Source organism: Alosa alosa, chromosome 7 (genome assembly GCF_017589495.1).
Source record: "Alosa alosa isolate M-15738 ecotype Scorff River chromosome 7, AALO_Geno_1.1, whole genome shotgun sequence".
NCBI classification, from domain to species: Eukaryota; Metazoa; Chordata; class Actinopteri; order Clupeiformes; family Clupeidae; genus Alosa; species Alosa alosa.
The window spans coordinates 7,363,857-7,389,239 of NC_063195.1; the positions used below are offsets into that span (position 1 = coordinate 7,363,857).

The following is a 25,383-nucleotide window of genomic DNA, read 5'->3' on the forward strand; positions in this document are numbered from 1 at the left end:
AAGAAAGCTTTTGTCTTAGAAATGTGGCCCTGTATGGCAGTATCTGTGTCTTCATCTCCTTGGGCAGTAAAATGCCTCAGGGCTTCTTTGGTCTTATTCACATAAGAGTAGAACACAAAGAAAGCAGCCAGAAACTCCTGAATGCTCAGATGCACAAAACAAAAAACTTTATGTTTGATGAAAACATCTTCGCTTTTGAAAAACTCAGTGCACATCCCAGAGTACAATGATGGCTCATTTACGTCAATGCCACACTCTTTCAAGTCTTTTTCGTAAAACAAGATATTACGCTTCTTAAGTTCTTTATATGCTAGTTTGGACAGTTTTAAAATAATCTCACTGTTGCACTCAAGCAGTTTATGTCCATCTGGTTCAAAACCATCAGCATACTTTTGGTTCTTCCTGTTTGTCTCAATGAGTAGAAAGTATATGTAAACTTCAGTCAGAGTTTGAGGCAAGCAAAGTCTGCTGGAATGATTGACCATTTTCAGAAGCACAGTGACCAAGATCCAGCAGAAGACAGGGATGTGGCACATGATGTAGAGGCTCTTTGACCTTTTGATGTGAGTGATGGCTTTGTCAGCTTCAGCTTCATCCTTAATCTTCTTCCTGAAGTACTCAGCCTTCTGTTCGTCATTGAACCCTTGTACTTCAGTCCACCTGTCTATGTATGTTGAAGGAATCTGTTTGACAGCTGCTGGTCGAGAGGTTATCCAAATAAGAGCAGAAGGCAGAAGATTGCCTTTAATGAGGTTGGTTATGAGAACATCCACAGACACAGACTTCAGGGGATCACTAATCTCCCTGTTTCCTTTCAGGGAGAGTTTGCTCTCATCCAAACCATCAAATATGAGTATGATCTTTGACTTATTGAACATGTTTGGATTCGTGACTTCTTCTAACGCAGGATGAAAGTCAAGGAGGAGCTCGTGAAGACTGTACAGATCTTTTTGTATCAAATTTAACTGCCGAAATGGAAATGCAAAGATGAAATCAATCCTCTGATTGGCTGTTCCCTCTGCCCAGTCGAGTATGAACTTCTGCACACAAACAGTTTTTCCAATGCCAGCAATTCCCGTGGTAATCACAGTTTTGATTTTCTCGTCGACTATTAAGCTCTGAAAAATGTTGTTACAGTTTATTATGCTTTCATTTGTTCTTTGAAGCTTTGATTGCATTTCAATTCTGCGAACCTCATGCTGGGTGTTGACGCCTTCACTCTCTCCCTCTGTGATGTAGAGCTCAGTGTAGATCTTTCTCAGAAGTGTTTTGTTCTTTTTATCCTCAATACACTCATGAATCTCACCAAACTTCTCTATCATCCACTTTTTGTGTTTTGCTATGACTTCCTGCAGAATTGCATCTACCAAAAAAAAAGAAGCGCAATAAAAAATCAATCCACTGTACTCAGCTAGAATAATTCACACATATATTTTTGCATGACATATACATTTACTGTATGTGCTCACTTTCAAACTGTGCATATTTTAATTTAAGATGAGTGAAGTTTCATGGAAAAACTTGAATCGATATCCATAATGATCATAATTATGATTAATTATTACTGCATCATAATTATTCCGTACATATTTCATTAGTTTGTTTTTAAAAGTCTAACCATCTTCCTTATTTGAGTCTTGAACAATCAGTGTTGGGGAGTAACGGAATACATTTACCGGCGCTACATATTCAGTTACAAATTAAATAGTTGTGTAAGGACCAGCCTTTTGTCAAACCTTTTGCATTTCTAAAGAAAGTCTTTTTGTCAATTTACATATGTGTGGGTACTTGTTGCTCTCTTAGCTGGCCATGGCCACTCCCCAGCTGCTTGCCAAGCAATCTCTCCTCTCCTCTCTACATACAGTGGAAACTTGATGATTACTTTTGAAATTTCTGTAAATGGGTGTTGTGAATAATACATTCATGTTTGGTCTTGAATTAATAGTTGTAATGTGGGCAACAGTCTGATCATGGTTTCATTATAATTGAATGTATCTGTGCATAGTTGTAGACTACAAACTACACTATAGTCTAAAGGTATGATAACACCTGGGCCACACCCATCCCTCTCAGATAACAGAGGCCCTGATGAGTCGGGGGTGGCCCAAGTCATTGATAAAAGAGAAAGATATTCTCAGCTTACTCTCTTCTCTTGATCCTGCTTCGACTGGCCAGGCTCTGCTGTTCGTTTTCAAAACTGTGCAACTCACCAAGTGGTTAGTGGTGTTCGTTGTTTATTAAAATCAAATATATTGGCGCAATGTATGATTTCCAGCCGCCTTATTTGCTATTGTGGAACTATTTTTTCAGACACCTCACAACCGTGTATAAACTTCCGCTAAATATTTGAGCCTGAAGCATAGACGGTGGTGCAGTAATATCAACGTGCAATGAGTCTTCCAACAGAAATCAATGGGATTTTACAAAATGCCAAATAAAACACGACAGAAACTGTATGTCGCTACGCTACTTGTTTTGGAACATCAACGAACACCACTAACCACTTGGTGAGTTGCACAGTATTGAAGAATTGAATAAAGTAAGTGCACTATTTACAAAGATGAGTGCACCATTTATTAAAATAAGTGCGTACAATTTGATTATCAGCCAGTGGGCCCCTAGGCACAGATGTGAAATGAGCCCCCCACTTCAAAAGGTTGGTAACTCAGCTTAGTTAGGGTGGTCTGGGGGCATGCTCCCCCAGAATAAATTTTCTAGAAATAACCCCTTTAAATAACAACTTCTGGTGAGTTTTGGAAAGAAGCATTAACCCGTTGAGACCTTGAATTTGTCATTGTATACATCCTATATCTTGTTTTTGTCTATTTTTCAGGACAGTCTGGGATTTGTACCCATCTTGCATAGCCTACTGTATGTCTCTTATGTCAGCCTTTATATCAAGGGGAAACCATTTGTGTTTTTATGTCACCAGGAAGCATGTCAGTAGAAATAACTTCATATTTAGGTGGGATAGATTGGAATCTTGAAATAATCTTGACAGTGGGATATTCTATGGCTCACCAATTTATGAGATATACTGTATGTACCGAGTGAGACAAATATTTTATTTATTAGGCTAATTGCTTTATTCACTTGAGTAACCTACATGTGCAAGCTGAGACCAACTTGTTATTTTCTATTTTTTATAAGGACAGCAAGTTCATTATTTTGGGTTGCTATTACATTATGGTGGTTGGCAGCTCATTGTCTGCAGCAGTCCTGTATCTTTAGAAAAAAAAATATGTGTAGCAAACTCGCTCAAATTGATAACACTCATTGATAATAAGCTAATTTCATTCATTGTTGACATGGTCCATGAGGCTCAGACGGCCGTCCCAGACCTGATGAACATGACGCTAAAAAGCACAAACAAGTGCGAAAGTTGCAGCCGTGACGACAGGGAAAGTGCAGGCAGCCACGAGAGTGATAAAATGAACGTTGCTGATGTCTGGGTTACACAAAGCTACAACGACACAATCATTATGTTTTCTTAATGACCGACAGTTTAGTTTAGTTTATAAATAAAAAAATATGTTGCCATAAAGTAGGCCTAGGCTAGGCCTATAGCGTTACAAGTGTTCGTAGAAAGACCTGATTTACACACATTGTTAAAGTGCTATAGGCTGGTTTACCAAATGACAGACAGTTGAATTTCTGAATAAAAATAATTTTGGTGCAGTTTTGAAAGTGTAACCCCACATAAGCGCACAAGCATAGTGTGGTTGCAGGGAGGGGATGTCCTATTTTGAAATTTTACCCGGATACCACGAACACTATTTTTTGATTGGATGTTGGTGGCTATTTATTTCTTTGATTTGGCTGGTGAGTGGTGCGCTAGTTTAGCCTAGAAATCTAGATGCACACCAACTATCCGTTGGCTTGTGAGCTCGAAAAATTAAACTTCTATCAGGCCAATCAAATCGTGTATAGAGTTGTTAGGCGGGCTTAACATAATGATTGATGGCAGAGTTGCAACGGACTGCCTTGAAGTCCCTGCTACTTGAAAGCACTGATATACAGTATCGTGTTTACATTTCCAGGTCATTTGCGTCCCACCTGTCATATGCGCCCCTCACTTGTACTGGGTTGATGCCACCTAAAATCTCACACCTTAAAATCGCACACCTTAATTATAATTTCTGGCTACGCCACTTAAAGTAGCCTAAGTTTTTTTTTTTTTTTAATTAGCCTAGTCGCCTGCTGTCCTGCTGTCGCCTGCTGGTCACCTTGCTATTAGCTATATAGTAGCTTAGTTTACTTAACAGTCTCCTATGTGGGCCTAACACTTCAGCTATTTGGAACAGAAGAACACACCAGAATAGGCCTGTTTAGTAAGCAGAATTTGATGCCGCATTCCTACATTCCGCATTCCTCTTGAATTTCCCCTTGGGGATCAATAAAGTATCTATCTATCTATCTATCTATCTATCTATAAAATGCAATTCAATGCGGAAGTAATCCAAGTATTCAGAATATGTTTCTCAGATTGAGTAACGTAACGGAATACAACGTTACAAATTACATTTTTGGCTATGCATTCTGCATTCTGTAACGGAATACGTTTTGAAAGTATCCTTCTCAACACTGTGAACAATTGCTCCCTCTCATACAAAAAGCAAAAGCAAAGAGTTTCATTCGAGTGCACTCAGTGAGAAGTCCTCACACATGAGGTACAGGAGGGTGTAGAATGTGTTAAAGTCTCACCATCTCTCTCTGCTGACTCTGCCCTGGAGAAACATGACAAGAAGACAATGCAATTTCATTATAAATGCATTTACTGTAAATTATTCACTTAAACAAGACAATACAAATTTATTATAAATGCATGTAAATTATTCACTTAAACACATACAACAGAATATTCATAAGAGTACTGGGGAAATAGGGTTGTGTAAAGTGTGTGTGTGTGTGTGTGTGTGTGTGTGTGTGTTCAGGCCTAGAGTGGCTAATCGGGAGCTTTGAGAGAATTCCCCGGTGAGTAGTTAACATTTTGTGAGCTTAAATGTATTTATTTATGCTATTGTTTCCGAAGTTCATTTGCTCCGCCCTCGCGGCCCCTCAATCACAGTTTCCCACAAAGTAGCACTGTTTGGGCCCCAGCTGTGGTGCAACTGGCTGGGGCACCTGCACCGTACGCCGGCGACCCGGGTTCGATTCCCGTCCCGTGGTCCTTTCCGGATCCCACCCCTGCTCTCTCTCCCATTCGCTTCCTGTCACTCTCCACTGTCACGATCATTAAAAGGCATAAAAAGGCCCAAAAAAAAAAATATTAAAGTAGCACTGTTTGGAAGTTGCAACCAAGTCTATAGTTGCAATAATTAAGAGGAGTAAATGAGCGCCCATTCCTCCAGTGGCATGAGTGGTACGGCCCTGACGAACTCTCATGTAGGCAGAGGAGACGTGTAGTAGGCCTAAAAATAATTAATTTGACTGTAAATGTGTGTTGGGTCCTCGTCCTCCCCCACCAAAGGGCCGCTGGAACTTGTGGCTCTGTGCTCTGTGCTCTGGCTCTGTGTGTGTGTGTTTACTCATGAGAGTACTGGAGAAATACAGTTGTGTGTGTGTGTGTGTTTACTCATGTCAAGTCAAGTCAAGTCACTTTTATTGATATAGCACATTTAAAAACAACAGGAGTTGACCCAAAGTGCTTTACATGGCAAAAGAGAGGTTGGGCAAAACAGTTAAAACATAGAATGGGGCCTAGGGATACACAGGTCTATAAATGTATAAATGTATACGTATAAAATAAGTAAGAAGAAAAACAATATTTCATGAGTTTTTACAAATAATTAGATCAATAAAATAGATCAAATTAAATATTTTATAATATAAAATAGGAAAATAAAATAAAAGAGAGTAAAACATGTAAAATAGAGTAAACAGGAAAACAAAAATGTATTATTTTATCGGGTTATTATCGGGAACGCCAGTCAAATAGGTCGCGACAGGGTGAACCGGACCCCGACATGCTTATTACATGGCTACTTGCCAAAACGAAACATTAAACTCCCCAAGATATGACTCTTTAGCCTACATAGACTATTTGTTACCGTTTCATTATGTCTTTTGCTGAGAGACAAATACTTCGCAACAAAACACGCTGAACTTGAATCAAACATTCTTTCTAAAACTGATAGTTCCGGTCCTTGATTGTCATTGGCTCAATCGTGTTCGATGCCGTTGTAAAATCCAGCATAAACATACACCCTGACTGCATTTCGTTCTATATTACTGCGCTACCATAACTTGTTAGTAGCTGCATCTCAACGTTGCTTGACAACCATTCAGATAGAGGAAATATATTTCTTGGCGGAAGAATGATTATCTAGGAATAACCCGTTATATTTCTAGTTGCTGTGCCTTTACTTTATGAAACTTTGCCAGGTATTTATAGTAACAGTTTTAGAAAAGCAATAAGCCACTCGAGTCCGTAGGTTACACTGATTCCGCTAGCGCGTTGTGCCTAACAACGCCCCTTAGCTGTTGTAGAATCAGTGTAACCTACAGCCTCTCGGGGCTTATAGCTTAATTAGAACACAGCTGATTAACCGTCTGCTTTCACTTTCACACAAGTATATTTTTTGGGGCTTTTTATGCCTTTAATTAGACAGGACAGTGGAGAAAGACAGGAAGTGAGTGGGAGAGAGTCGGGGTGGGATCCAGAAAGGACCACGGGGCGGGAATCGAACCTGGGTCGCCGGCGTACGGTGCAGGTGCCCCAGCCAGTTGCGCCACAGCTGGGGCATCTGCTTTCACTTTTGAATGAAGTTTCAATAGTTGCGTACTGCACAAATCCCATTTTCCTTGACAGCAGTCTGTTATACTTAGCAACGGTCTGTTATCGAGAATTATCAGACCTCCGAACATTGGGATGGCCCATTCAAGTGAATGGAGCATTCTGCAGCATTATGAAGGGCCGTAAATAGCCATGAAAATAAAGGAAACACATTGAATGAGAAGGTGTGTCCAAACTTTTGGCCTGTACTGTAGGTCTGCAAAGTTGCTAGAGTCAAGGGAAGGCTTTTTTAGGAGAGGTTGCACAGTAGCATGCTTAAAAGAGGATGGGACAACACCAGTGGCTAGTGAACTGTCTACTATAGCCAGAATGAAAGGACAGATAATTGAAAAGATATCTCTGAAGAGCTGAGAGGGAATGACATCTGAGGGGCAGTGAGTGGGGTTCATCCATTAGACAACCTGAGACAGCTCAGAGGAAGAAACTGGTACAGTGCTGGAGATGGCTGCTAATGGTTGAGGCTCTGCAGGATCAAGAGTAGAACTAAGGATATTGGCTCTTATTGAGTCAATTTTTGGAATAAAATAGATGGAAAAAAATTCCTAAGCTTCAATGGAGCTTTCAATAGTGTGGGCAGCAGAGTTTAAGATTAAGTTAATTGTTTTAAAAAGCACTTAGGGTCTGTGGGCATCCTTATTAATTATCTCAGCGTAGTAATCAGCTTTTGACTTTTTAACAGCAAGTTGATAGCGGTTTAGGCTATCACGCAAAAGATTGTATGACGTTTGGAGATTATCCTTCTTCCATCTGCGTTCAGCTTGGGTGGTGTCATTTAGCCAGGGTAAAACTGCCATGGCTTTTCTAGGTTTCAGAGGTGCAACCTGATTCAAAGTGTCAGTGCAGGCTAAGTTAAAAAGAGTGACTAAGTCATTAGTGTTTGAACAGGTGGGGAAAGAGTAGGCTTGGGTATCGAATATCGAGTAGGCTATTGGTTGGAACCGGGACTATCTTTGTGATTATCCCGGAATATAGAGAGATATACAGGTAGCCTACGTGGAATAAGGAAGCCTACGGTAGAATGAGCGGAAGAAAGAGTGATAGGTTGGCCATAAGTTCGAATTTAGGCCGGACATATGGATTTTAAAAGCCCTGTCCGGCGTCCGGCACAGCCTCAAGCCGGACGCTCATTTGTTCTCCTTTTTGGAGTTGCGCTTGGCATCTAAAGACTGCTGGTCAAATTATGTGCAGTGCTTCGCAATCAGGAGGAAATACTGTATGTTAAGTTTATCTGTTTGCATCTTTCCAGCGTGTGTTGCTGGCCTAGCCTATAGGGAAGAAAATATCTGTAATATATTCTAACCTCTAATATCTGCCAGCAGCTTGCTTGCCAGCGTTTCCCAGTAGGCTAGGCCTACTTCGCAAAAGTTGTGAACTATAACCGCATATTTTTTGAATGTCGGCGACTGGCTACATAAAAAAAACATGCGTTCATAATACGTGCGTGCTTGAGATGAAACCAGCAGTTTTCAGCAGGATCATGCGAGGAGGACCTGTCTCTTAATTCATTTAAAACAAGTCAATGGTTTTACAATATTTTAGTCAAGCTTTGGTTGGTTTAGATACAACTGGTACTTTGCTGTGCTGCATATTAGACAATAGTTGCGCATCGTAAATTATATAAAGTAGGCTTATTAAAATATGTAAATAGCTTAGTCTAACTTTGAAAAAAATATTGAAGGGAATCCAGTCCAGTGCACATGTCTTTGGCAAGTAGCCTAGGCTACTACAGACACAGGTGCTGTCAGCCTCAGCAGTAAGCAAAACCAAATATGTACAGCCAGCTTCAAAAGCAAGCAGCCCAGACCCTAAAATTGGGCATTAATAGCTTTGAAGGTAATTCACACACAATTATTTTTCTTTCGCCAAAATATATTTGGTAACTTCTGTATACATCCAAAATGGGGTGGGAGTTAAAATTAGTAGGAAAAAAAAAACTATTGCATAAACAGTCATATATATCTTTTTGCTGTGGTATAGTCTTAAGTTTCATTTAGATGTCTTGAAAAGGTCTTAAAAGTCTTTACATTTGCACTTGGAAAATGTGCAGATAAAGACCGTTGGTTAGCTAGCTCATTTAAAATATCCTAAACTTTTTTTGACCCTGCCTCTTAAAAAAATCGGAATCGAGAATCGTTAGGAACCGGAATCGAAATAAGGAATTGGAATCGGAATCGTTCAAATTCAAACGATACCCAACCCTAGGAAAGAGACAGAGAGACTTGACTGGTGAACCAATTTAAATGCTGAGAGAAATTTGAAGCTGTGGCTGGGTTTAAGATCCGTGAGGGGGGCATAAAAGACTGGACTCAAACTCAATCATGTGATGATCTGATATAGCAATATCAGAGATGGTGAGATTGGCCACATCAAAACCAGAGGAGAGAACAAGGTCTTAGGTATGGCCCCTTTGATGAGTTGGACCAGACACTGACTGAGTTAGGTTAAAAGACTCTCTCATTTATGAACTCATTGGTTTAGTGGGACAGCATATATGGATGTTAAAGTCACCAACAATGAGAGTATACTGGATTAATACAGTTGTGTGTGTGTGTGTGTGTGTGTGTGTGTGTGTGTGTGTGTGTGTGTGTGTGTGCGCGCGCACGTGTGTGTGTGTGTGTAAGAGTTGTGTATATCTACCTCTCTTGTAGTTTGTCTGCAAGGTCGTTGAGGTTCATCTTCCTCAGGATGGTCAGAGTCATTTTCACTGAGCCTTCCCCCTCATAGGCATCCTTCATAATAGAGGCAACATCTGTAGCACACTTGTCCTCCAGGTTTCCTTTGGGGATGGGCTTTAACTCCTCCACCGTCCTCTCAGACAGGTACGTCCTGAACCGCTTCAGGTCTGCAGTCTCCAACTCATCCAGAGTTTCGCACAGCAGTTCCAGAGCGTTCACAGCCATGATGCTCACCTGACATACAGAGAAATACAGATGGTTGGTCTCTGAGGGGTCTAGACAGTTTGCCACGGTACCCATTTAGTCTTTATCACTATTGTAGTTCTAGATCAGGGGTGGGCAAACCTTTTGGCTCAAGGACCACACTGGGTTCTGAAAATTGAAAAAAAAAACATAACATTTTTAGTATCAAACCTATCATTTAGTATCAAAAGTAATTTTGTTTTAAAATATTAATTGCTCAAAAAATACTGCTAATTTGATATTGTTTAACAAATTTATAAATTGTGCACCGTCGCTTTAGTTTTCAATGATCTATGGCTGTGCATAACATTCAAGTTAGCTGTGCCCTCTCACAGTTTATAAATGCTCAGTACTGGGAGCTACTGTTGCCTTCATGATTTCCTTTTTAAAGTTTCTTATAAGCTCGTGAGCGCTCAGACGCGGAGTAGCATAACGTTCAAGTTAGATCTGCTGCAAAGGAGATAACAAAGACATTGTTTTGACATTGACATTGTCAACGTCCTCTAAGAATGAAGAGTGAAAAGAAGCAGTAAAGCTAACCAACGCCGTCTCTATCGCAAGAAGAAAAAATAGCGAGTAGCATAACCTAAATAAATGGCTCGCCTGATCCGGCCCGCGGGCCGCAGTTTGCCCACCCCTGTTCTAGCTTGTTAAAGGAACATTCTGATGTGGTTTGGTGTGAAGATATTGTGGGCACAAGTTACTCCACATTTTATACAATTTTCAGCAAGCCAACTTAGCAATATTGCAACTGTTAGACAATTATTTTAGAAGACACTTAAAGCGATGGTTCGGAGTAATTTCACCCTAGGGTCCTTTGCACCATGACCCCGAGCCAAACACCCTCCCAGAACCTTTTTTCCCTTGGTCGAACCCTGGTCGAGTAGCGCTGTCAGAAACTAATGACTTTCTGCAGTCGTAATGGAACCAACTTTTATCTCGTAAATTACCCCACTAATAATGCCCTGAATGGTACGAAACTTCTACAGTAGTACAACTATGACCTTTAGTCCAATAACAAGGCATTAGAAAGTTTGTAAGTGCACCAGGAGTTTTAAGGAGTTTATTTAAATAACACTTGCCTGATTATCTGCTATATCGCTGCGTCAACGTTTCTTCCGTGATTTGGGAAAAGCCAGTAAAAGTCCTGGCAGGAAGCGATTAGGCCTACATCAACGTTTTTCGGTATATCCAGTTTTTAATATTTTTTTTCCGAAGTGTTAACAACTTAGTGTTAACTAATAATTGTTGCAAACTGGACTACGAACAAAATATTAGTGCATTCCTGGATCTACATTCTTATGCATGCTTACTGCCAGGACTTTTACGGGTGTCATGCCGGGCTCACACCACCAAGAGTCGCTTCAGCACCCGGTGGGAATGCACGGCTAAAACCACGGGGTTTGTCAACAGAAGCACATGGCCAACGCAAACAGCTTCAACGAGGCACGGCTGGCAGCCAATCATCAGCCACCCACACCTACATCGCATTTGACCTCGTTTGTCCAAGCACAAATGGAGCAGCGCCGTCTAGGAGATGTGAATTTTGGATTTTCTAACCACCACTCCCATATCTGTTTTCCACAGGAGGCGCCTAAAAAAGACGACCCACAGACGACTGGAGCCCCGACTGGCTGAAGCTTGTGTACAGTGGTGACCTCCATTCTCCCTTCCTCTCCACAGTGGTGAGCCCCTCATCTGCACCTTGCCTGCCTGGCTGATTTCCCCAAGAACCTTCTCCCCACGCACCGGACCACGACGAGGGGCCTTCACTTGCACCCACCAAGCTACCACAGTGTTGAACAAAAAAATAAACACACCCGCGTTGTCGGGTTTTCACTGCATTCCTGCCTTCGGTTCATTCTTGCCCTGCTACATATTCTATATCCTTTCTGGTTCGGGTTTTCTGAAAAAATACTAAGAATTGTCAACGTCTACCAAAACCTTAATATCTAAGCCTCTGTAGCACATAGAAAAATGAAATTAAGTATTGTAAAGGTAAGAATCACAGGTTTTATTAAAACATGCTCCCTTAGCACTAACATACCAACACGTATTTCTAAAAATTCTCAAAATCAAATGGGGAAGAACAAAAAAAATATAAATCAATATCCCACAATCCCACAAATCCCACTCCTGTGCTCTTTCCAAAGGACCACCCAGCATGTTTTCATCATAACCATCCTCTACCACCTCCTCCCTCTCAAACTCAAACTCCTCACTGTCTTCCAACTCAATGTCACTGCCCTCGCTGTCAAAATCCTCCTCTGTTGTAGTCATTTTCTTGCTCGCGTCTCTCCAAACAAAATGCACATGTATGTCTGATTGATTGACGTGATTTTCAGAGAACCACAGTACATTTAGGTGGTCACATGGTCTTTAACAAATCAGCAAGACCCGCCTCATGTGTATTTGAACCAATAACAGTGCATTCTATGCTGCATGAATCATGAAAAGGATGACTAATACAAAATGCTACGCCATGCAGCAGCCGGCAGGAGGTTTAGAGTTGCGCAACGCAGTAACCGGGGGTAGATGTAATGTTTCATCGCACTTCATCGGGTTAAGTGTTGAGATTGTTTCCTAAAAGACACAGTACATGGGATAGGCATGGACTAGGTAGAAGGGAGAACTGTAAAGTTCCTAGTAAAATCATGTGTGCTGTGTTCAGTAGTCTGGCCCAATTGTGTTCATAAATCCGTCAGTTCCAATCAGGGTAAGTTTGTTGTTATGTGCAGGTTACTACGCTGCACATATCTGTACATGTTGTTCATACTACATGGCTATAGACCCTTTCAACAAGGTAAACAAAAACAATGCTTGAACGTTCTATTTGGGCCCCAATCTACTTCCTCTGCATTAAGATAACATATGGAATGTTAAAAAGGAAGTCTTGTGGGGCCAACTATGATGCTGATAATGGAACTCTCTTGAAAGGGTCCATATTAAGGTTTTGCACCTACGTCATAATGTCATGTGACCGTTTGTTTGCAAAACAAGTCGTGCCTACCACTCTCTGCATGTAGCCTAATGGTAGCCTAACTTTTTTTCTCTGTTCAAAACTCGGTTTACACGAAGACGATAGCCTTTCTTAGAAGCTGCGAAATTTGACCAGAAAGGAACATGTCTTCCTTCTGAAAGCTGACACAAAATCAAACAATATTTGATCATTTAACTTCAACTGAACAGCGACAGGTTTTGGTAGCAGTAGACTCAGCAGACTTTAAAACGGTAGCCTAGAAGTTACTGTTATTGTCATGAGCTCTCTCTCTGCCTGGTAACACGCGCTGATTAAAGCCTGATGACCTCCACCTGTTCCTGCTCTGCCCTGCCTCACCCTCGTTTACCTACCAGCTGCACTGCATTCACCACTCATCATGCCCTGTATTTAAAGCCTTGCTTTTCAGTCCACATTTGTCAGATCGTCTGCAAACCCGCACCAGTTACCTGCCTGTCTTGGAAAACAACTCTGACTCTTTGCCTGTGAACCCAGACCCGCTCGACTACCTCTTTGATCTCCAGCCCCGGTATTCTTGACCTGCCTTCCGTCTCTCTTCTACGAATACAGCCTAGCCCTTGACTGTACTGCCGCTCGTTTCAATTGCTGTTGTGTGTGTGTTTCCCCCAGGACTTCCTGGATCATCCAGCTCCTGCCATTGCTGCTCGGCTATTGGGGAACACACACCGCCAGACTCTTGGAACTCCCGAACCCCTGAAACCCCTGTAAACCCCAACCCTTAAATAAACATTCTAACGTGACGCTTTTGTGGTCCTCGTCCTGTTTGGTGTCTGACAGTACGATCTGACCAAACATGGACCCAGCGCACGGTCGAACCAGCATGGAAACCGACGAACCAGAACCACCCACCGCCATGCAACGCCTGGGAGAGACAGAGAGAGAGGCCAACCGCAACACGGCTGACATTGCCTCCCTACTTCAAGCCGCCTACCAGCAGCAACAGCAACAACTAGCAGCGATCTTTCAACTTCTCACCAACCTATCTCCTCTGCCTGCTCCCACCGCCCAGCCCCAGCCAGCCTGCTCACCGCCCAGCACCCAGTCTCCTGCCCCGATTCCGGCTCCGCCCGAAGTCCGGTCGGGCTCCAGTCCAGATTCGGTTCCAGCTCCCTCCAGCCCCCCGAGTCAGACTCCTGCGCCGGCTCCCGCTCCAGTCCCGATTCCGGCTCCCGCTCCAGTCCTGATTCCGGCTCCAGTCCCGATTCCGGCTCCGATTCAGGCTCCGGCTCCAGCTCCCTCTCCAGCCCCGAGTCAGACTCCTGCGCTGGCTCAAGCTCCAGTACCGACTCCGGCTCCAGTCGCAATTTCGGCTCCCGCTCCGGATCTGGCTCCGGCTCCCGATCCAGCTCGGGCTCCCGATCCAGCTCGGGCTCCCGATCCAGCTCCGACTCGGGCTCCAGTGGCGCGCCGGCTCCGGCCCGGCTCGGCTCTGGCTCCGGCTCCTGCTCCCGATCCAGCTCGGGCTCCCGATCCAGCTCCGGCTCAGGCTCCAGTGGTGAGCTCGACTCCGGCTCCGGCTCTGGCTCTGGCTCTGGCTCTGGCTCTGGCTCTGGCTCTGGCTCTGGCTCTGGCTCCGGCTCCTGCTCCCGATCCAGCTCCGGCTCAGGCTCCAGTGGTGAGCTCGACTCCGGCTCCGGCTCCGGCTCTGGCTCTGGCTCTGGCTCTGGCTCTGGCTCTGGCTCTGGCTCTGGCTCTGGCTCCGGCTCCTGCTCCCGATCCAGCTCGGGCTCCCGCTCCGGCTCAGGCTCCAGTGGTGAGCTCGACTCCGGCTCTGGCTCTGGCTCCGGCTCTGGCTCTGGCTCTGGCTCCGGCTCCTGCTCCCGATCCAGCTCGGGCTCCCGATCCAGCTCCTGCTCAGGCTCCAGTGGTGAGCTCGACTCCGGCTCCGGCTCTGGCTCCGGCTCCTGCTCCCGATCCAGCTCGGGCTCCCGATCCAGCTCCGGCTCAGGCTCCAGTGGTGAGCTCGACTCCGGCTCCGGCTCTGGCTCTGGCTCTGGCTCTGGCTCTGGCTCTGGCTCTGGCTCTGGCTCGGCTCCTGCTCCCGATCCAGCTCGGGCTCCAGCTCCAGTGGCTCAGGCTCCAGTGGTGAGCTGACTCCCGGCTCTGGCTCTGGCTCTGGCTCTGGCTCTGGCTCTGGCTCTGGCTCTGGCTCTGGCTCTGGCTCCGGCTCCTGCTCCCGATCCAGCTCGGGCTCCCGATCCAGCTCCGGCTCAGGCTCCAGTGGTGAGCTCGACTCCGGCTCCGGCTCGGCTCCGGCTCTGGCTCCGGCTCTGGCTCTGGCTCTGGCTCTGGCTCTGGCTCTGGCTCTGGCTCTGGCTCCGGCTCCTGCTCCCGATCCAGCTCGGGCTCCCGATCCAGCTCCGGCTCAGGCTCCAGTGGTGAGCTCGACTCCGGCTCCGGCTCCGGCTCTGGCTCTGGCTCTGGCTCTGGCTCTGGCTCTGGCTCCGGCTCCTGCTCCCGATCCAGCTCGGGCTCCCGATCCAGCTCGGCTCAGGCTCCAGTGGTGAGCTCGACTCCCGCTCCGGCTCCGGCTCCGGCTCTGGCTCTGGCTCTGGCTCTGGCTCTGGCTCTGGCTCCGGCTCCTGCTCCCGATCCAGCTCCGACACGGGCTCCCGATCCAGCTCCGGCTCAGGCTTCGGCTCTGACCGGTCGTCCGCCTGACCCGCCGTCTCCGACCGGCCGTCCACCTGACCCTCCGTCTCTGATCGGCCGTCCACCCGGCCGTCCGCCTGACCCTCCGTCTCTGATCGGCCGTCCACCGTGCCGTCCGCCTGACCCAACCCAGGTACGGGCACTCCTGACGAGCTGCCGTGTCCAGTTTTCCCTGCAACCCAGGACTTTTGCCACTGAAGGGGCGAGGGTCGGTTACGTGACCACTCACCTGACGGGCCGAGCTCGACTCTGGGGAACGGCGGAGTTCGAGCGCCAGACTCCAGCACGTGCTAACCTCCGATCTGATCCAGCAGCGCTCACCGCCGAGACCAGCCCTGCTCCAGCAGCGCTCATCGCCGAGACCAGCCCTGATCACCCAGTGCCGCTCCAAGTAGAGCGCTCACAGCAGGCTGCAGTGCCAATCAAGCAGCTGGACCTGGCTCCCCAAGGGCCCCATTCCAGAAGAACCCAGTTGGCCATTAGCTCTCCTCTTCAGCCACCCAGGGATATTTGGTTCTATCGGGTGGTCATCCTTCTGGTACTGGACAGCCAGCAGGTGGAGGTGTACTACACAGACTTTGGTGATGTTAACACGGTGGACAGGGACCGCCTCTGCTTTCTCAAGGCATGCTATGTAACGCTCCCTGCTCAGGCCGTTCCTTCATCTCTGTCTGGGATCAAGCCAGTTGGGGGTCTGCTGGACAGCAAATGCCATTGGATGTTTCCAGAAACTGTGCTGTGATCGTCTTCTAGTTGCAGCCATAGACCGTTACCGTGGTTTTATGCAAGTCTACCTGTGTGACACGCATACCCATGAGGACCTATACGTCCACAGCATCCTCCAGACCGAGGGACATGCAGTATCATGTTCTAAAGCTGACTACTTGGAGACATCTTGCAAGTCCAACCCAGTGTCCATGTACCTGGGGAAGGGTGAACTCAAGCCAGTGAAGACGCCCGAGTCGGCAGTGGAGGAGACGCACGTCACACGTGCCACACCAGTCACAAGTGACCCAGAGTCCGTTCATCCTGTCACTGAGGCAAAGGTCTCTATGGAGGAATCTGCACCCCCGCCTGATATTCCCATCCTGGAAGCTGCACCCCCGCCTGATATTCCCGTCCTGGAATCTGCACCCCCGCCTGTTATTCCTGCCCTGGAATCTGCGCCCATGCCTGATACTCCCGTCCTGGAATCTGTACCCTGTTCTGATGTTCTCAACCTGGAATCTACATCCCTGCCTAATGTTCCCATGGATGATGTCCCTGCTCTTGAGTGTGGCCCCAACCCAAGCTTACCGAGTGTGTGTCTGACACCAAGTCTGGCCTTGTCCCTAAGTGTAATCTTCTGTCTATCTCCAAGTCGGCTTCTCCACTGGGGTGCTCACCTAAGTGTGGGACTGCCTCTGTTCATGGGTGTTCCTCCCCATCTGTCCCAACTACTGTGCCCGTTACTGTGCCCGTCTCTGTTCCCGTTGCTGTGCCCATCTCTGTTCCAGTCGCTGTGCCCATCCATGTTCCTGTCCCTATTTCAGTCTGCAACCCCACTAGTGTCACAGTTACTGTCCCTGTCCCTGTTCCCATTGCAGTGCCAGTGGGGATGCCGATCGCTGTTCCCATTGCTGTGCCTATTACGGTCCCTGTCACCATTCCCATTTTCATACCTGTTAATGTTAATGTCCCCAACCCCATGTCTGTTTCTACTCCTGTTTTAAGGCCCACTTCTGCGTCTCCTGTGTCTGCGTTGCCTGTGTGTTTCGTCTGCGTCTCCGGTGTCATCCTGTGTTTCCTGTGTTGTCTGTCGTCCGCGTCGCCTTTATTGTCTGCATCTCCTGTGTTTGTGTCCATGTCGTCCATGTCTCCTGTGTCGTCTGTGTCTGAGTCTCTAGTCCTGCCAGTGTCAGAGTCTATCTCTGTCTGGGAGTCTTCTGAGTTGCCGGTGTCTGAGTGTGAATCTCCTGTGCCACCTGTGTTTTGAGTCTGTCTCTGTCTGTGAGTCCCCGTGCCTGAGTGTGAGTCTCCTGTCTAGCTTATGTCCAAGTCTGTCTGTCTGAGTTCCTCTGTGCCCAAGTCTCCGCTCCTGTCCGAGTGTCCAGCATGGGTGATATTGGATACTGCTGGCCCGCCGCCAGAGGCTGTCACTGCCATGATCCCATCCTGATCAACCTGCAATCTGTAGGGGCCGCCCCAGAGGGGTCCCTAACCGTCCTGCCCGCCCGGCTTCCTGTCCTGTGCCTGACCCTGACCCTGTCTCGGTACCTGTCCCGTCTTCTGTCCACGACCCTCCAGCTCCCTCCGAGGATGAGGATGTTCACTGACCGCCGGAGGAATTCTAGCCCTCCACCTGCTCCCCTCCGCCCCCGGGTGGTGTCACTCTTGGGGACTTCTGGGGCCGTCCCTTAGGGGGGGGGGTTCTGTCATGAGCTCTCTCTCTGCCTGGTAACACGCGCTGATTAAAGCCTGATGACCTCCACCTGTTCCTGCTCTGCCCTGCCTCACCCTCGTTTACCTACCAGCTGCACTGCATTCACCACTCATCATGCCCTGTATTTAAAGCCTTGCTTTTCAGTCCACATTTGTCAGATCGTCTGCAAACCCGCACCAGTTACCTGCCTGTCTTGGAAAACAACTCTGACTCTTTGCCTGTGAACCCAGACCCGCTCGACTACCTCTTTGATCTCCAGCCCCGGTATTCTTGACCTGCCTTCCGTCTCTCTTCTACGAATACAGCCTAGCCCTTGACTGTACTGCCGCTCGTTTCAATTGCTGTTGTGTGTGTGTTTCCCCCAGGACTTCCTGGATCATCCAGCTCCTGCCATTGCTGCTCGGCTATTGGGGGAACACACACACGCAGACTCTTGGAACTCCCGGAACCCCTGAAACCCCTGTAAACCCCAACCCTTAAATAAACATTCTAACGTGACGCTTTTGTGGTTCTCGTCCTGTTTGGTGTCTGACAGTTATAGCCAGCGTCAGTCAGCATCATAACATTAATGGCGTTAGTCATGAATCCTGTAACATATTATATCATATAACAGCGATGGCTTATTCCAAGACGATCTGCATGGATATATAACCACCCAGAAAAACTCAGAATGTGAGTGATAAAGTTCATTAATTGTGTGAAACTTTTTATTAGTTATCCATTGCAGCATCGCCTATATTAGGCTGTTATGCTAGCTCAGCCTTTACATATGTTGTTATTTTGGTCATGTGGACTTGATTAAACGGGTAAAGATAATTCATAAACTGCTTATTTCTTACATGACTGAAGCAGTAGCCTAGGTTCAACAGTGGTGTTTGAGGTTGCTGTGTTAAGTTGTTGTGTGTGATCGCTAAACTATTAGGATCAAATCAGTTTATTTTGACATCACGGGGAGTTAGCCTAAGTGACCTGTAACGTTAGCCTATAGCACAAAAGCCTATTCTGTTTTCATTTATTAGCATTTGTTGTGATTATATAATCAAATGACACACATGATAACTTGAAATAGAAGGACAGGAGATAGGTGATGTCCACAAGCCGCTAATTTCACGGAGACAAATTAGAACAAACTGTTTCGGTAAAAAATAATCTTGCCATGTTTAAAATGCTGCACTTTTTCCCTTCATAGCCTGTCTCTGGCAATTCATTTTTGGATGACTGTAGATAGTTGTATTTTAGCCTACGTCTTCGTAGACAGTAGGCTACACCATTAGGCTATCTTGAGAATAAAAGACTTCACAGCTGCTAACGATCATCCTCCACAACCACGAGGATAGGTAGGCTAAACGGTCGTTTGTCGCCTTTTTGCTTCTTATTGTAAAACCAACTGTTAGGGCCTACACAAGTGGTCGGCATCCCGGTCAATATTTGATATTAAAATTTCAATTTTGAAGCTATTTGTAACTATGTGTAGCCTATGCAACCCGACTGTTGTAGGCTTGCCTACCATTCTTGCCTACCAGTGCCTTGCCTACCATTCTTGCCAACCTATCTAGTTGTAAACAAACGGTCACATGACATTATGACGTAGGTGCAAAACCTTAATAGAACCTAGAATACGTCACATGAAAAACGTTAATTCATATTCTGCTCTTATAAGGTTACTGCTAATGGATCCTTTCAACAATAAAAACAAAAACAATGCTTGAACGTTCTATTTGGGCCCCAATCTACTTCCTCTGCATTAAGATAACATATGGAATGTTAAAACGGAAGCCTTGTGGGGCCAACTATGATGCTGATAATGGAACTCTCTTGAAAGGGTCCATACACTGCACATATTTATATTTAATTTATATTACTGTAAACCACCTGTATACTACTGTCTACACTGCACTATATATTCTGTTCTGTCTATGCACCACCTGTCAATACTCTGTATATCACATTGCACTTTTCTGCTTTTTTGCACTTCTGGTTAGATGCAAACTGCATTTCGTTGTCTTTATATTTGTACTCTGCACAATGCCAATAAAGTTGAATCTAGTCTAATCTAATCTGGGAGATCTCAAAACACTACAGGAGACTATACAACATGCACTAAAGAATGTGTTGAAGACTATTTGAAAAGCCTGCAACTTATTGAGTTGTATTTGTCAAAAGACTGCATATTCTGAAGACAAAATTCTGAATAAGGTGTTGTTTACATGTGCAACTCCCCCACCATTTAAGATCCACGACATGTGTAACATGCGGTTTCACAAACCTTATTACAGTTTTGTTTGAAGGTAAGAGGATCAGGCATGGACTCATCATTTTTCATGGGCACTGGAGATGGAGGTGTCTGTGTCTGTGGTCTGCAAACACAAAGAAACTATGCATCAAATCATCATTAAAGGTAGTATCAGCGATGGTGAGGTAACGTCACTTCTGTTGACATTCAAACAAAACAGAGAGCTAGCTTGCTACTCCCTCTCCCTCCCTCTGTAAATGAAACTCTCCTAAACGTGCATCTCGTCGGTTATTAGTTGAAAACTTTATTTTGCCTTTGAGCGGTTGGCAACACTTGTTGGTAGCAATTGTTTTTGTGATCTCAGAGCCTAGGCTGCCTACAGAGACACGTTTTTTTGAAGGCCTGCGAGCTAGCGGATCGTTAGGAAAGATTAGATGAATGTTATCATTTATGTTTGGGCCTTTTTTGGGCCTGCAATCGCTGACCTTTAATAGAATGAATGTGACCCAGTTAATGTTACAAAACACCCCCTCTTAGACTATCTCTCTCTCTCTCTCACACACACACACACACACAGTCATTATAACAGGTACAGGTGTGTGTGTGTGTGTGAGAGAGAGAGTTGTGCATATCTACCTCTCTTCTAGTTTGACTGCAAGGTCGTTGAGGTTCATCTTCTTCAGGATGGTCAGAGTAATTTTCACTGAGCCTTCCTCCCCATAGGCATCCTTCATAATAGAGGCAACATCTGTAGCACAATTGTCCTCCAGCTTTCCTTTGGGGATGGGCTTTAACTCCTCCACCGTACGTACAGGTACGTCCTGAACCGCTTCAAGTCTGCAGTCTCCAACTCATCCAGAGTTCTGAGGAGCAGGTCCAGAGAGTTCACAGCCATGACGCTCACCTGTCATACAGACAAATAAAGATAGTTGTCTCTGAGGGGTCTAGACAGTTTGCCACGGTACCCATTTAGTCTGATCACTATTGAAGTTCTAGCTCATTAAAGGAACACTCTGATGTGGTTTGGTGTGAAGATATTGTCTGCACTAGTTACTCCACATTTTCCTACTTTCCTATTTTCAGCAACCCATAACTTAGCAATATTGCACTGTTAGTCAATTATTAGAGGAGTTTGTTCAGATAGGCAAGCCACAAAAACAAGGTAGGCAAAATTGTGCGTGCTTGTCAAAACAAAAGCATTCCAGCTGTTTTGCCATATGTGAACGGGGGTTCTGTAGGTGGGTGTGCATCCATTCCTGCAAGTGCCTCTGCTTTTGGGTGGTCTGTATTTTACTTTATGTTCGATGAATTGTTTTATTTGATGTATTTGACATTCTAACTTGTTAAGTTTACATTTACGTTTGTTGTTTGGTTAAGCTTACTTTGTTCCTTTGTTCCAGTATGTTTACAGAGTTTTAAAACAGAGTTTTACTTACATTCAACTTAAGTGATATTGGTCACATTAACCTTTATGGTTTACTGGTTAATAAATTGTTAATTCACCCACCAATTAGTTAGTTAGTTAGTTTATTAGTTGTCCCATTAGGGAAATTCTTTTTCACATTTTCCATACCGCTTTTCATCCTACATGTCACAGACACAGGAATGACAGACATTCTATAGACCCTTTCAACAATAAAAACAAAAACAATGCTTGAACGTTCTATTTGGACCCCAATCTACTTCCTCTGCATTAAGATAACATATGGAATGTTAAAAAGGAAGTCTTGTGGGGCCAACTATGATGCTGATAATGGAACTCTCTTGAAAGGGTCCATACATAAGACATAATATAGACATATTTCATACACCATAGAGTCTAGACATTTGACACAGACATTTATATTATTGGGGGTTCATGGGAAAAAACATATATTTATATATATTTACGAGTATTTGGTTGGCTGAGGGGATTAGGCTTCTGCTGGAGCGGGCTTTATTGCACCTTATGCTTCTAAACCTCCTGCCAGAGGGTAGGGGTGAGAAGTAGCGGTTGAGTAATGTCCAAGGATATTACATAAGCAATATATGTGATGGCCTTAGTGTTTAGTTCTTGTAAATTTGGGTTATGCAGATGTGGCGCACCCAAAACAGGTTGGTCATATGTTTATCAGTAAATGAATATGATCTCTATGTATATATATTTACACTGTCGCTTTAAGGAATGGCACAAGCAGTTGCGTTCCGGTTGCTATGGGAACGGACCTCCGCTCGCTCTCAGATGCGATTTGGGAGAAAACATGGAAAGCTGCTGTGTCTAAATCTCCTTTTATTTCACCTGTCTTTCAGGTCAGTAATGGGTAAACTGTCCATCTTTACTTGTTGGGGTATCACCCTTTTTCTTAATGTCTGTTTGATAACTGATTGTAGTGTTGTTTATAATCTAACAATAGAAAGTTTGCCGTTGATCAAGGCAGCTAGCTGAGGTAGGCTACTGTAAACAGTTAGCTAGTAGCTACCGTCTCGCGAACAAGCTGTGGCGGCAAACTAGAATAACGGTACTGCAGACGGCTAGCTGCCGTCTCTTGGTCCATGTTCATGTAACATAGCATTTTGAGCTCCGACACTCTGCTTGTTAGAAGCGGTTATGTTGACACGTTTAATGAGTATGATTTAGCAAATACACACGGGTGAAAATGAATAAGTATACACACTGGTTTTAGAAACGGTTATTTTGCCAACTTGAACAAGTATGAATTAGTCCACACACACAGGGTTTACAAATGGTTTTGTAAATGGTCATTGCTGTTTAGTTTAAGTGATTTAAAGTGATTCTTATGTCTTGTAGCCTTTGTCAGTAATCAAATGCAGTTTGAATGTTTTAGTCCAGTATTCGCTAGGCAGCTATATGCAGCTACAACTTTAATTACAATGTAGCCATGTTAAAGTACGCTATGAAGCCACAGTGGCCTTGGATAACTGATATGTTGGAATGTGAATATAGAGTATATGATATGTGATATTCTGTTATTTTGGGAGATGGCAATATGGCAATGTTTTGTATGAATTGTTATGCATTGGGGATAAGATTGCTATCTACTATTATATGCTTTATATATTGTACACCACACTGGAACTTGAACAAAACAATTAATGCACAGATATTTTGTGATTTATTCTGAATAAATAAATCAGATGCGATTTGGGAGAAAACATGGAAAGCTGCTGTGTCTAAATCTCCTTTTATTTCACCTGTCTTTCAGGATATTTATCTTTGTTACTACAGTCCCATATTTGGGACCTGTAACACAGACCTATTATTTTGGTGCCAGTATCTTAATTCGACCTATAACATGAGGAATTTAACATCTCTCCTGTGTATATTTGAAAAGAATTTGCCGTACCGGCTGAGTTTTAAGGGTTAAGATAACACCAAGGGCAACTTATTTTACAGCGTAAAAAGCATAATGTTTTCAGTATGTCCACTTATATTAGGCAAGGATACCTAATACCATAATTTTGTGACAACATTTTAACATTATTATTCACAGTAATTCACAGAGTCCTGAAAGACACCCGCACCCCACCCTCCCTGTCACTTTACTACATGGACACAACTAGCCTACATTTAAAGCCAGACACTGCGCTGACATGCAACTGCACAAGTTTCCAAAATGTTTAAGTCAAATAATTCTCAATAATAAGGGGTTTGTTTTACAAGATGCTGTTTTCAAAGAAAAAGAGTATTGTCAGGATTTCCATTAAGGATAAGACCATTCTTGACATGACTTTTTAGCGGGAACACATACCTCTTTTCTGGGTTCTATGTTCTCAATTAACATTGACCTGTCCACTTGGAGGTGCCACAATGCTGCATGGGCACTCAATGCTTACTTGCATTATGTGTCTGTGTACTTCCTCCTGGGATGGAGTTGATGTTTGCCATATAAGGTGAGGATTCTTGGACCTTATATGAATATAAAAGCTGTACAAATGGGACTATATTTGTAAAAAAAAAAAAAATATTCACACTGTCAACACTGCACATCTAAATGTGTGTACATCTGTCCCTGCCTCCAGCACAACCAATACTTTAGCCCTATGCAGGATTAAGGTGTTGTGGATGGTCATCTACTTGATGGTTTGTGGCACCAACAAATAATTACAACAGACATGACAGCAACAGTATAAACCCTATAGTGTCACTGCCACTTAGTGATGTGTTTAATTTTAAGATTACATTTCAGAAAGGATTGATATGTAACCTCTTTAAGATGAGGACTGGGGCTGTGGCATTCTAGGAACAAAACTTCAAATGTTTCCACATAGAACCATTACAAAACAAAAAAGGCACCTTATATAGTTCCTCATAAAATATGTTCTATTGGAAACCATTTTGGGTGTCTTAATTGTATCTAATAATAGAACCTTTTCTAAGAGGCATATTATGAAACATGTACATATCCATGTTTTTCAACAATAATATGTGCCACTAGTTTGCCTGCAAGGCCCCCAAACATTAAGCATTAAACACATCCATCCTCTCCCTGTTTTGACAGCTCAATCAAAATATAAGTCGGGAATGATAAAGAGCTGTCTAAGACTGGTAGAAAATGTGCACAGACAAGATACATAAAATTGGCTGTGTGTTTACAGCCGTGTTGTGGGGACAGCCGTGGCCTACTGGTTAGTGCTTTGGACTTGTAACTGGAGGGTTGCCGGTTCGAGCCCCGACCAGTAGGCACGGCTGAAGTGCCCTTGAGCAAGGCACCTAACCCCTCACTGCTCCCCGAGCGCTGCTGTTGTTGCAGGCAGCTCACTGCGCCGGGATTAGTGTTTGTGCTTCACCTCACTGTGTGCTGAGTGTGTTTCACTAATTCATGGATTGGGATAAATGCAGAGACCAAATTTCCCTCACAGGATCAAAAGAGTATATATACTTATAATTATAGCTAAGAGGAAATACTCAAATACTGGAGTTGTTGTTTTCTTGTCTAACCGTGATCAAATATGGCTGATGATGAATCAAAGGTCGATGGCTCATGTCCAACAGCTGTAAAGGAGCTTACTGGAAATCAGCACTAGAGAATCATTAAGCCTGAACTGCAGTGTAACATGCTCTCTAAGTCTAGAATTGAATCACAGCTGAAAAATATTTAATGTTTCAAGCTCTCTACATATAAAACATTGAACCTTAATATTAAGTTCATGTTATTTAGTCAAGTTAGATAGATAGATAGATACTTGATTGATCCCCAGGGGAAATTCAAGAAGTTACCATAAGTTAAGCATAGTTTGCTTAAGTGAACATATTAGTCTATTAACATACTCAAATATTAAGATCTCTGTATGACTGCATACATGCAACTGCATACATGAGCAGGAATCTGACACCAGACCCTG

At 44.4% G+C, this 25,383-nt stretch overlaps 1 protein-coding gene across 1 annotated transcript in view; it reads right to left on the reverse strand.

Moving 5' to 3' along the window:
- Positions 1 to 20,944, reverse strand: part of LOC125297419 (NACHT, LRR and PYD domains-containing protein 3-like) — a 38,738-nt gene extending 17,794 nt beyond the window's left edge. The window contains 7 exon segments of the mRNA XM_048247802.1: positions 56 to 1,363; positions 4,705 to 4,727; positions 9,434 to 9,705; positions 9,817 to 9,843; positions 20,074 to 20,164; positions 20,677 to 20,851; positions 20,854 to 20,944. Coding sequence (XP_048103759.1) covers positions 56 to 1,363; positions 4,705 to 4,727; positions 9,434 to 9,705; positions 9,817 to 9,843; positions 20,074 to 20,164; positions 20,677 to 20,851; positions 20,854 to 20,935 — 1,978 coding nt within the window. The 5' untranslated portion in view covers positions 20,936 to 20,944.
- Between the last annotated feature and the right edge of the window lie 4,439 nt (positions 20,945 to 25,383).